The 14369-nt window shown below is 36.5% G+C and overlaps 1 protein-coding gene across 1 annotated transcript in view; it reads left to right on the top strand.

The window, feature by feature from the left end:
• The window catches only part of ZDHHC15 (zinc finger DHHC-type palmitoyltransferase 15), a 60624-nt gene that overhangs the window by 16712 nt on the left and 29543 nt on the right, over positions 1 to 14369 (top strand). The window contains exon 2 of the mRNA XM_065901022.1: positions 9664 to 9758. Within this exon, the coding sequence (XP_065757094.1) occupies positions 9664 to 9758 (95 nt within the window). The remainder of the gene's footprint in view (positions 1 to 9663; positions 9759 to 14369) is intronic.

The following is a 14369-nucleotide window of genomic DNA, read 5'->3' as shown; positions in this document are numbered from 1 at the left end:
CTTACTTCACTTAGTATGATAATCTCTAGGTCCATTCATGTTGCTGCAAATGGCATTATTTCATTCTTTTTTATGGCTGAGTATTCCATTGTGTATATATACCACATCTTCTTTATCCATTCATCTGTCAATGGACACTTAGGTTGCTTCCATGTCTTGGCTATTGTAAATAGTGCTGCTATGAATGTTGGGGTGCATGTATCTTTTCAAATTAGAGTTTTCTCTGGATATATGCCCAGGAGTGGGATTGCAGGATCATATGGTATCTCTAATTTTAGTTTTTTAAGGAACCTCCATACTGTTCTCCATAGTGGCTGTACCAATTTACATTCCCACCAACAATGTAGGAGGGTTCCTTTTTCTCCACACCCTCTCTAACATTTATTTTCGTAAACTTTTCGATGATGGCCATTCTGACTGGTGTGTGATACCTCATTGTAGTTTTGATTTGCATTTCTCTAATTAGTGACGTTATGCATCTTTTCATGTGCCTTTTGGCCATCTATATGACTTCTTTGGAGAAATATCTATTTAGATCTTCTGCCCGTCTTTTGATTGGTTTTTTCTTTTTATATTGAGCTTTATGAGCTGTGTCTATGTTTTGGAGATTAATCTCTTGTTGGTGGCATTGTTTGCAAATATCTTCTCCATTCTGTAAGTTAACTTCTTATTTTGTTTATGGTTTCCTTTGCTGTGAAAAAGCTTTTAAGTTTAATTAGGTCCGTTTATTTTTGATTTTATTTCCATTACTCTAGGAGACGGATCCAAAAAGATATTGCTGCGATTTATGTCAGAGAGTGCTTTGCCTTTTTTTTTTGCTCTAGGAGTTTTATGGTATCCAGCTTTACATTTAGGTCTTTAATCCATTTTGAGTTTATTTTTGTGTATGCTGTTAGAGAATGTTCTAATTTCATTCTTTTACATATTCTGGCCTCCTTTGTTGTAGATTAATTGACCATAAGTGCATGGGTATAATACACTATTTTATATTTATTATTGTGAAATTACTTTATAATGAGGATTTGGGAACCAGACAAAAGCTCTCTTTATGGGCTAACCCACTTCTAAAAGAATATTATGTTGATGTTAATATTAGTGTAATTATAATAATTATATATAATTATAATAATTAGTATCAATTTGCTGATTTATATCAATATAATTTTGTTACAAAAATAATGCTTATTGAAAATTCAAACTAAACAAAAATATGTAAGATAAAAAATAAAGTCCTCCTCACACTCCCCCCTCCCCTATCAATGTCTATTCACAGATAACTAGTATATTTGGTTTGATTTGTATCCTTTTAGATCTTTCTCTCTGTATTTACATATAAACATATGATTATGGATTTGTATAATTTGTTTAGGATTGGTTGTTTTTTAATCTGGATGACACTGGGCATATTTTCCTATGATTTACTTTTTTCACTTAATAATATATCATAGATGTCTTTCCATATTAGTATATACAAACATATTTCATTTTTTTAATGACCTCAAATTATTCCATGGTATGGATATATTGATACTATGATTTATTTAACCATTCCTCAATGATGAACTTAGAAAACAAAACTTTATTGTTTTTCTTGATGATAAAGGTAATAGAACCTCATAAAATGCAAACAGTATAGAAGTGGATAAAATAGAAAGTGTAAGTCCTTTGTAGTCACTGCAGAGGTTAAGGATGAAGCAAGATTCAGTGGTGTGTATAGTACACACCGCTTGATAAATGTTTTAAAAAGTGATTTTCCTCCCTTACATTTTGACAAGTCTCTTTTGCTATAGCTACATCTAGATGTACCATTTCAAAGATATGACTCTCCCAAGCTTCAATTTGCTCCTCCCCAGTTGGCTGGGCTGGAACTTCCATGCTCCTGTGCCCTTCCCAATATGTCTCCTGCAGCCCCCACTTGTATCTGGCTACCATTTGGTGCAGGCATGTATGGAGCCAAAATGGTGAGGTCTATGTGTGTGAGGAAAGATCATCCAGAGTTCAGCCAATGCTAGGTTTCAGAGACATGATTTTGCTTCCTACCCTAGCTGTGTAGCTGTCAACACTGTTTTCAGTCATACAGCCTATAACTTCTAACACATTTAAATGTGGCTATGAGGAAAATAAGAATATTACACTGGAAGTAAGAATAAATAGCTAACTTTTAGAAAATCTATGATGAAAAGACATCAAAGGAAAAGGCCCATGTAATCTCTTATTTATTTATTTTCTTATTTACTTATTTATTTTCTTTGGGTGTTAAACTAAATATTTTGATTATTATCAGTTAACAGGTGAAGGGACTGGAGGCTAAAGATAACTAAGGTCACTTAACTGTTAAAGAGTCATAATAAATACTACTTCAAGTGCACTTAATGTGTGCCAGCTACTGCTCTAATGTGCCTTAGGTATATTGATTCATTTAATTCTCATTTACAGCCCTATAAAGTAAGTATTATCATATGCCCATTTACAGATGAGAAAACTGAGTATAGCGAGTATATTAGTTTGCTAGGGCTGCCATTACTAATTACCATAAGCATAGTGACATAAACCAACAGAAATTTATACTTTCATGGACCTGGAGGGCAAAAGTCTGAAATCAAGGCATCGGCAGGCCATGCTCCCTCCAGAGGCTCAAGAGGAGATTCCAAATCTTATCTTTTCCAGCTTCCAGTGACTGCCTTTGTTCCTTGACTTGTGGCTGCATCACTTTACCTTGGAAAAGGCCCATTTTAAAATCTCTTTGTTTTTTGTTTTTGTCAGGTTTATTGAGATATGATTTACATACAATAAGAATCACACCTTATTAGTGTACAGGTTGTTGAGTTTTGACAGATGTATACAATGATGTAAACACCACTACCATCAAGATATAGAATATTTATGTTACCCTCAAAATATCGCCTTTCCCCAGAGTTCTCTGACTTTCCACCCTGGCAACCAATAATCAGTTTTCTGTCCCTATAGTTTTACCTTTTTCAGAATGTCATATAAATTGAATATTACAATGCATAGCTTTTTGTATCTGGCTTCTTTATTTAGCAGTATGCATTTAAGATTCATCCTTGTCAGTGTATGTATGAGTAGTTTGTTCCTTTTTATTGCTGAGTAGTGTTCTATATAATAAATGTACTACAGTTTGCTTATTCATTCATCAGCTGATGAGCATTTGGGTTGTTTTCAGTTTTTGGCTATTATAAATAAAATTGATAAGAATATACATGTACAGGCCTTTGTGGAAATGTGTGTTTTTATTTCTTTTGGGTAAATACCTAGGAGTAGGATTGCTGGGTTCTGTGGTAGTTTTATGTTTATCTTTATAAGAAACTGCCAAACTGTTTTCCAAAGCAGTCCTACCATTTTATATCTCCATCAGTGATATGAGAAGTCCAGTGGCTCTGTATCTTCACTGTCACTTAGTGTTGTCAGGTTTTTTGTGTGTGAAGTGGTATCTCCTATGGTTTTAATTTACCCTCTGTAATGACTAATGATAACCATCTTTTCATGTGCTTGTTTGCTGTCTGTATATCTTCTTTTATGAAGTGTCCAAGTCTTCTGCCAAATTTTTTTGAATTGTTTGTCTTATTATTGAGTTGTAAGAGATCTTTAAATGTCTAGATACAAGTCTCTATGTTTTTAAGAAAATATGATTCCTCTCCATGGGAAAAAATTAGGATCAACAGGAGGGCATTACCAGGAAGCATATTTCTGTTTAATATGACAAAGATATGTCTAACAATCAGAGTTATCCAGCGATAGAATGGACTGCCCGAGAGTTGATAAGTTTCCCGTGACTTCAGGTGTTCAAATGAAAGTTGGGTGACCAATTGTTAGGGATAATGCAAAGCAGATTTATTCATCATGGAGACTGCTGGACCAAATGACATCCAAGGGCTCTTTCTAATCTAAAATTGTATAATACTAAGATAAATCAAGTCAACATCATATTAATGAGGTAGAGCTCTTATTGGTTGTATAAACAAAAGGAAATAGATTCTGAGGGAACCAAGCTGGGATTTTGACAAACCCTACCACTTCCCCAGCCAGTGAAAAATTGGCTCACAAATCCCTAGCCACCATAAAGACAGTAAAGTGTCTCTGTTCTGCTTCAGTGTCCTCTGTGAATATGCCTGACAACATGGGGGCATTGGGCTATACTTAATCCATATGATACATACAGAATGATGACATCTCAACTATCCATTTTAAACCAGGAAAGTAGACAAAGATAATTCCCCAATGAATGTTGCTCTGTGTACTTCTTTATCCCCAAGATGAATGAATCAATGAAATGTTAAGTAGATATTATCAAGAAGAGGACTGGAAACAAACCATTTTCCTCTTTTTGAACAAAACCATGGTGTGTCTGTCCCTGAAGTCTGTGTAATTTTTACCACCATACGTCAGAAAACAGATCACTAAGATTTAAGAGGAAGGATGGGAGAGGAAGAAAGCTGATGTTAATTAAGTCCTTAGAGTATGTGAGATACTTCCGTATTCAAGTCAATTAGTTCTCACAACCTGACAAGGTGGTTGTCGTTTATGTGTGTGTGTGTGTATGTATGTATGTATATATGTATATATATATATATATATATATATATATATATATATATATATCCAAAGCGGACCAAAAAGAGAGGCCTCTTCAGCATGGAAAAACAAAAACTGAAAGGGGCTATAATCCAAGATTGTAAACATACGAAGGCTATATATCTTGTTAGCTTTGTGTTGTTAACCAAACTCCAATACACAGGACTAGAAAACACTTTGAAAGTGAAAAATAGTTTAAGGCAACTAAAATGAAGCCCTGCTTTTGCACAGTGGCTGACAAACTTATGAGACTTACCACCCCCCAGAATTGGTATAGACTGAAGACATAATCAGCTTCATAAAAGTTTATATAAATTGATGAGTGGTAGATATCTGATGGGTAACTAGGGGAAATTAGTATACTTGGAGACAACCCTAACTTTTGAAGTTGGTATCAATAAGGAAAACCATGCTCTTTCAAAACATGATGCCATGTTTTGGCTCTAGAATTTGATCTCACCGAGACTCCTGGGGGTAGCTGGCTAAACCTTAGAAACAACTATTTAGAAAATCTTGTATTCTCCTAGGGGTGGCTAAATCATAGAAACAACTCTTGAGCCAATCTTATATTCTTGTGAATTATCCCTAGCTCCTTGATTACAACCTATGGGCCTCTAACCCCATTCTCTCCAAACATTCCTTCAAATAGCTGAGAGACAAGGTTCAGCTCTTTGTTAGAGCTTTTAAGGCAGTGAAAGTAAAGTAAAGCAGTGAAGTCAAATATTAGAGTCAAGACCTCTTTACTAGGTATCCCATTCAAAGGGAAAAGTGACTATCTAGTTGACAATTTTCCCCTGATCATAATCTGGGGTTTTCTATATTGAGCCAAAATGGGAATTTTAGTGAGGACTCTTTCAATTGCTAAAGCTACAGCTGATATTCCTATTTGAATTATAGTATGTAATTGAAAGGTGCACCCATCTCCCCATAACCCCCTTCTACCAACTAAAATGCTTTTCAATTGATATAAAAGATATTACAGAAAATAGTGTCTTTTTAAACTAAGCATAGTTTCCAACAATAGCTTTTTAAAGAAAAAAGGTATGCTAGATAATTGCCACAGCAACAGCCTTAGCATTTATGTGTCTGAGTATATATAGTAAAGCATTATTATTTTCCTAGTTTCCCCATTTTGGTGCTGATCTTGCTGCATTCAAAGCAGTCTATCTGCTGCATTCATTTTTATTCACACAAGAATGTATACGCATGTATACACATGCACACACATACACACAAAATCATTCACTTCTCATTAGTCCCTGGGAGCAATACCTAGAAAGGCATCCTGCTGACCAAAGATGTTGCTAATAACAACCTTATGCTGCTTCCACCATGTGGTTTCGATTCCATAATTTTTATCAAGAAGTTTATGAGTCATTATTTCAGGGAAAAAGCTCAAGTAGTCATTCTCATTTCAGAAGCTATTCCCACAATGGGATATTGACATTGCAACACAGTGACAAAATTCAGAACAACTGCATGCTGAGGTGGATTTTTCTGACAGTTGGTCATTTCCTTATGGCTGATTTCTCCTTCTCCTGAAAACCTTTGTACATTATGGAAGGAAAAAAAGAACACTTGAAAGGCTTTTGGCTTTCATGTGGTAAACAGCTTCAGCGGCTTCAGAAGCCCCATGACTGTGATTACTACCAAATAAGCGAAGGGCTCTACTTTGCCTGTTTGCTTAAAAAAGATGTTTTCCAATTTCATTCCAATGTCAATGAGTAGTGGCAGTTCAGGGATACAGTTCATAAGCTGTTTGATTTCTCTAGTTATCTGAAATCTCACTAGAGCATCACACTTAAAAAGAAAGACTCAGTGTCCTTGCAGTTTATAGGGATGATTATTCTAGGTACAAAATTAGTAATTATAGAGAAATATGTTGCTCATTTTTAAGACAGAAAAAGAATGGACTTCTATACATTTGGGACCATAGCTTAGGAAGACTATATATATATATATATATATATATATATATATATATATATATATATATGGAGAAACATAAAATTGAGACTCACGAAGCCTAGCCATAATACTCACTGCAGGATGCAATGTGGGATGAAATGTGACAGAGATATGGTAATTGCCTGTCAAGGATTTTGGAGGATGAAATGTGACAGAGATATGGTAATTGCCTGTCAAGGATTTTGGAGAGGAGCTTCCTCCTTGGGATGGTAAGCTGAACAACCCAATAACCTCTAAGGCCCTATTTCTCATGGTTCTTCTGCCTCAGAATTACCTGGGGAAGTTGGTAGATTCTTGGACTCCATCACAGACTACTGATTCAGAATATTTTGGTGTAGAATTTGGGAATCTGCCTTCTAATAATCTCCCAAAGTGATTTTGATGCACACTAAAATTTGAGAACCACTCCTCTAGGGAAAAGAGCTCTGGACTGGGGGTGAGGAAACCTGGATTCTGGTCCCAGTGTTTCCGTAACTTTGCTGGGTAACCCTGATCAAGTCACTTACCCTCTCTAGGCCTCAGTTACCTGTCTATAAAATGAGGATGTTGAACTAGATGATCTCTATGTTCTCATCCAACTCTAGATTTTTATGAAATCTATAGTATAGTCCCTATTCTGCCAATCTACTGAATGACTTTGACTTAATCATTTGACCTCATGAGTCCTCATTTTCCATCCATCTATAAAGTATTCATAACTTCTATGAAACCATGGAATGCAGAAATGGGAGCCAGCTGTTTCTAGTTCTATGATTAAGCCAGGTATAGATTTGTACTATGACCTAGAACAAGTTAAAATCCTACACTTCCCATCTCAATCACTGGAACTAAAGCAAAGTAAATATGCTTAAAATACTACCAAGTGTAAGAGTTTAGTTCTCATCATTCAAGTGATCCAAATTGCTGAACTTTATTGTCTTTGAAGTGCACAGTGAGAACGTAAACATAAAATTATTTTGTCCTAATTTCTTTGCAGCCAAAAGTTCCATACTCCCATTCCATACTGAAGGAACAGAGGTTACTATATGTCCCATGTAACTTAGATAGTCATGGAATCTTCCCTGTATAAACCTCATAAAATCAAAGAAACAAAAACATAGCAAAGGATAACACAGAAAGAAAAAATTTAAAAGTCTTGCCAAAGATAAAAAATTCTAATAACATTTCACAAGGACTATGCTGTGGAAGAAGAGTTACTCTCATTTATTGGTGAGGAGAATGTAAAGTAAATAAAACTTTTAAAATGGCAATTTGGCAGTATCTATCAAAAGGCCTGTGTTTGTATCTAGCAGTCCCACTTCAGGGAATTGATCCTATACATATTTTTAGTACATATGCCAGTGACATGTATACAAAGCTTTTCATTACAACATTATTTGTATTAGCAAGAGAAGGGGAAAAACTAAGTTTCTATCAGAGACAATTTGGTTAAATAAATTTTGGTACCTTCATGCAATGGAATCCCATGCCACTTTTTAAAAGGAGAATGAGGAAGCTCCCCCTCTCCAAGTTATATTATGTGGAATGATCTCCAACTTATAGCAGGTGTAAAAGAAATGGGTTGCAGAACAGTGTGTACAGAATACTGCTATTTGTGTGAAAAAGCACACTGTTTTGGTGCTTTTATATGTATAAAATCTGATAGGATACAGAATAAACTCATGACGCTGTGACAATTGTGGCTTCCAGGGAGGGGAACTGGGCGGCTGAGGGACAGTGATAGAAGGGAGACTTTTAACTGTGTACTATTTTGAACCTTGTGAGTGTATTACCTTTCAAAAATACAGTGAAAAAAATTTAATATAACAAAAATTCCATATGTGTACTGTGTTTATATACTTATATAAACATATACAAATAGAGGATCTGGAATGATACACATCAAACACAAAATAGGTATTATGCCTTAGGAGGAAGAGGGGGGAGGTTAGATATATGTGTGTGGTCGACATTTACTTTTACTTTCTACTGCTTGAATTTCAAAATGAGATTTCATAATTACTCAAAACAAGCACATTAAAAAGGTCTCATACCACAGGGCTGGGAGCACTGGGCCAGCTTTTTTCGATTCCGTCATAAATATGTGAGAGACTCAGCCTTATTAACTTGGTGTTGAGTCTCATCGTTCCCTTGAGTCTTCCTGATGGATTGAAGTAATCACACCTTACTATGCAAGGACTCACAATGAAACAGTAAAATGACCTTCAGTCTTACAATGACCTCTTTGAAGAATACTGAAATTTCCCATATCAGAAGAGCGATCTAGGAGGCAAAGAATATAAAAACAAAAGTGGTGGGGAGCCACAAATGTCTCAAAGGTACAACTCACATTTCAAAAGTGTGTAGTCTTGGGGACTTCCCTGACGGTCCATTGCTTTCCAATGCAGGCGGTGTGAGTTCGGTCCCTGGGCAGGGAGCTAAGATCCCACATGCCTTGGAGCCAAAAAACCATAATATAAAAACAGAAGTAATATTGTAACAAATTCAATAAAGACTTTAAAAATGGTCCACATAAAAAAAATATTAAAAAAAAGTGTGTAGTCTTTGGGGCTACTGAAACAAAAACTTGTGATTTAGAGTCAGAAGTCCTGTGTTTAAGACCTGGCTATGTTATATAGTAGCTGTGTGACTTCGGATAATCAACTACCCCTGATAGTTAATCAACTGTCCTTATCCTGTTACCTATCTCACAAACTTGTTGAAAAAATAAAATTGGATAATATTATGAAATCACATTGTAAACTCTATAGCACTGTGCAAATACTATCATTATTATCTTTCAGTACCCATAGTGGCAGAGAGAATGACAACTGGCAACAGTAGCTTCCCCCACATTGTCATAAAAGACATTTCCCCTTTACTCCCAGAATCACATGACAACTTTTAAAATACGCGACTTCCAGAAAGTCTCTGGTTCCAAATTTGGCATTATAAATTGTTTCTGTCACTGCATGGGAAAAGGGTAAGAATTAACCTTTCATAATAATACTAGAAAATACTTGGTAATAGGAAAACAAAATAGAGATTTGTTGAGATTTACATCTTACTGAACTCTTAGAAATGGACGAAAATATAAACACTGATTTTTTTCTTAAATTTCAGTTATCTACCTCATATTCTACCATGCCATCTTTGTGTTCTTTACCTGGACCTACTGGAAGTCTATTTTTACACTCCCACAACAGCCAAACCAGAAGGTAAGAATACTGGTTACTTCACAAAGGCTAAAAACAGAGGAAAGTAGAAATGCCAATAAGGCAAGAAGAGGGCAAAAAGAGGAGCAAATAACCTTCCATTACAAAAGAGAGATTCAGGGTGATCTTTAAAAAGGACTTGTAGTGATAAATGTAAATTAAGAATAAGATAGTCTATTGAAGGAGTTTGTGAAATCACCAGCCATGGATATCTTTAAGACTAGGAAACCACTATCTGTATTGGTGATAGATTGAGAGAAACAAGAAAACACTTGGATTCTGAGGACTCATCTATTTCAATTCTATGAAACTATAATAATTTAGGCCTCAGTGAGAATCTAGGAGACAACTAGAAAAAATTACAATAGTTAAATTGATCATTTTCAAATTGTGTTCCCTTGAATGAAAGTGTTTCATGCAATATTTGGGAGGGTGCATAAAAAATTCTAATAATATCAGGCATTTATAATATGTGACTACTGTGAAACAGATTAGTTTCCAAAGTAGGAAAAAAAAAACAATGGAAGAAGTTTCAACAGTCTCCAAACATTAGGGAAAGTACTGGTTTTAATTTTCCCATTTATGGGATCAAAATTGTACACATACAAAATAAAATTAAACACAGAGAAAGACAAATATCATGTGATATCTCTCATATGTGGATTCTAATTTAAAAAAAAGATGCAAATGAACTTATTTACAAAACAGAGACAGACTCACAGATATTGGAAACAAACTTATGGTTACTGAAGGGAAGACATGGTGGAGAGGGATAAATCAGGAGCTTGGGATGAACATACACACACTACTACATATAAGATAACCAACAAGGACCTACTGTATAGCACAGGGAACTCTACTCAATATTCTGTGATAACCTATATGAGAAAAGAAAGAATGAATATATGTATATGTATAACTGAATCACTTTGCTGTACACCTGAAACTAACACAACATTGTAAATCAATTATACTCAAATAAAATGTTTAAAAAACACAAAGGAAGGTAGTAATGCAAGAATCGAGGAACATGAGATATAGGTTATATAGAAAATGGCGGAAGTTCTTCCTTATGAGTAATTATTTGAAATATAAATGGATTAAACTATCCAATTAAAAGGCAGACGTTGGCATAATGGATAAACATTATCATCTATCTTTATGCTGTCTACAAATGACTCACTTTAGAGCCAAAGACATAAATAGGTTGAAAGTGAAAGGATGGAAAAAGTTATTCCAAGCAAATAGTAATCAAAAGAGAGCAAGGGTAGATATACTAATATCACACGAAGAGGTTTTAAGCCAAAAACAGTTACAAGACACAAAGAAGAAAAAGACCTACTGAATGATGTCAGAAAGATGGCAGAGTAGGAGATACCAGCCTCTATCCCTGCCCCCCCCCCACCAAAAACAACAGACAGCTATACAGAAATGAAAATATCCCTGGGGGGGGCTCAAGTAATTAAGAGCCTGCAGCAACACAGTGGGGAAAAAAATGGAGAATAACCACACAGAAAGGATTGCTGGGGAAATCATGGCAGAGACATCTGAAGAGGGCTAAGAACAAAGAAACAGGGCAGAGGCTATCAGTAACAGCCCTGCGGCAGATGCCCATGCAGTCCCCACTGGTCTCCTCTGTGGAGGATCCTCGCAACTTTTGCTTCTGAGGATCTCAACCGCTCCCATGACAGACATGAATTTCTGCAGCTTTAACAGCAGAGGACTCCATAGTGTTTGTTGGTGTGGACCCCAGCAGCCTGCTCTGTAGAGGATACTGTCAGCTTTTGCCACTGAAGTAACCAACAGCCAACATTGCCACAGACACCCCAGGGAGTGAGACACTGCTGAGACTTCTCTAAAAGAAGAAGCTGCTGTTGTGCTGCCTCAGTACCAGGGCTGCCACCACCCCCCCCAACACTGTGCTTGCCCTAGACACCAGACCTATGGCCACTCCATGTGTACCTACCACCTGACCCCAGCACCTGCCACCAGACTCCATGCATGCCCATGCTCCAGAAACTGGCTCCATGGCCACTCCACATATACCAATAACTCAGACACCAGAGCCACTGACACTGCAGGGTATCCCATGGCCCAGGCACTAGAGACACTATCACTCCATGAGCACATGCTCTGGACCCTGTATCCACAGCCAATCTGCAAGTGCCTGCACCACAGAAACCAGAGCACTGCTGCAGTGGGTGTACCTGCCCTCTAGAACCCAGGTCCACTAGCTGCTTCACAAGTGCTCAAACATGGAACACCCAAGCCACTACTGTAGCAGGCTCATCCATGCACCACGCATGCCTGCTATCCAGACCATAGCTCCATATCTACTCTGCAAGTGCATGCACCTTGCACACCATTACCACCATTGCAGTGAGGTTGCCTGTGCCCCAGGCACTAACACCACCACCTCCCTAGACCCCTGAGCCACTCCAGTGGCTTCACACATGCCTCCATTCCAGACTCTGTCTCCATTGCTTCTCCATAGGCACCCATGCATCAAACATCTTAGACACAACCACAGTAAGTGTGTCCACAAACTGGACCCAGGGCCTCGAAGGATCCCCTCAGCCATGACTTCCACCATGCTAGAAAAAGGTATCAGGAGGACTCCAGAAGCCGTTACTACTGAAGACCTCAACAGCCCACACTTCTTCTGCAGACACCCACAGCCTTGGCCACCAACGTCTCCTTCAATCTTTGCTGATGCTGATGACAGCTGACAGAGCTGCACAGAGACTGAACCTTCCCTGGAGTCAGAAGTACTTCATCCCACCCAACTGTAAGACTTGTACCCACCAATAGATAAAGGGCTTTCCCCACTTAAACCAGTCCATAAATTCTGGAAGAAGTGGTTGCTACATCAAATGTGAACACATCCATGCAATGATACAAGAAATGCAAACACTCAAGGAAAAATAACACCACCAAAGGAGCACAATATTCTGGTAAGCAACTGCAAAGAGATCTATAAAAAAAATCAAAATAATTATTTTAAGGAACTTGACAATTTACAGGAGGACACAGATAGACAACTCAACGAAATCAGGAACAAAACAAGAAGTTAAACAAATAGAGATAAACCATTAAAAAAAGAACAAAAACAATTCTGGAGCTGAAAAATACAATGAATGAAAGGAAAAATAATATAGAGAGTATCAACAACAGATTTGATGAAGCAGAAGAAAGAGCCTGAAAACTCAAGCATAGGTAATATGAAATTATCCAGTTAGAGGAACAAAAAGAAAAAAGAATGAAAGGGTGAAGACAGTTCATGGGACTTATGAGACACCATCAAGCATAAGAATATATGCATTATGGGGATAAAAGGAGAAGAGAGAAAGGGGCAGAAAGCTTATTTAAATAAATAATGGCTGAAAATTTCCCAAATTTGGGGAGAGATATGGATATCCAGGTACATGAAGCTCAAAAGTCCCCAGTTTCAACCAAAAGAGGACTTTACCAGGACATACTATAGTCAAACTTTCAAAAGTCAAAGACAAGGAGTTTTGAAAGTAGAAAAAGAGAAAGAGTGGTCAATCACAAGGGAAACTGCATAAGGCCATCAGTGGATTTCTGAGAAGAAACCTTGCAGGCCAGGACAGAGTGGAATGATATATTAAAAATGCTTGTAGAAAAAACTACAAGCATTTTTTACAAAGGTTGTCTTACCCAGCAAAGCCATCCTTCAGAAATGAAGGAGAGTTAGTTTTCCACCAAACAAAACCTGAAGGAGTTCATCCCTAGGAGAAGTGCCTTACAAGAAATGTTGAAGATGAAATGACAAGATGACAATTAGTAATGTGAAAACCTATGAAAGTAAAACAAACATGCACTGATAATGGTTAATATATGGAACAATTCAAAATACTGTAATACTGTAATGGTGGTGTGTAAATCACTTTTAACTCTGGTATAAAGATTAAAAAACAAAGTATTAAAAATAACTATGAGTAAAATATTTTTAATGGATACACTATAAAGTGATGTAAATTGAGAAATCAAATGCATAAAATGTTGGGGAGGAAGTAATACGATAGTGTTTATGTATGCAGTAGAAGTTAACTTCTTAACAGCTTCAAATAGAATGTTATAAATATAAGATGTTTTATGTAAGCTCCATGGTAACCCCCCAAAAAACTCTAGCAGATACACAAAAGATAAAGAAAAGGAAATAAAAGTACACTACTACAGAAAATCAAACCACAAAGGAAAACACTTAGGATGAATAAAGGAACTATAAAACAGCCAGAAAACAATTAACAAACTGGTATAGTGCATCCTTACCTATCAATTATTACTTCTAATGTTAATTGGTTAAATTCTCCAATCAAAAGACATAGAGTAGCTGAATGGATAAAAAAAAAAGCAAGACACAGTTACATGCCTATAAGAGACTCATTTAAGATTTAAGGATACATATGAGCTTAAAGTGAAGGGATGGAAAAAGATATTCCATGCAAATGGAAGCTAAAAGAGATCAAGGATATCTACAATATATCAGGCAAATAGACTTCAAGTCAACAACCATAAGTGGAGACAAAGTAGATCATTATATAATACTAAAACAGGTAAATTCATCAAGAGGATATGACAGTTGTAAATATA

The sequence above is a fragment of the Phocoena phocoena genome, chromosome X (genome assembly GCF_963924675.1).
Source record: "Phocoena phocoena chromosome X, mPhoPho1.1, whole genome shotgun sequence".
Taxonomy (NCBI): Eukaryota; Metazoa; Chordata; class Mammalia; order Artiodactyla; family Phocoenidae; genus Phocoena; species Phocoena phocoena.
This window is presented reverse-complemented; position numbering and strand designations above follow the sequence as displayed.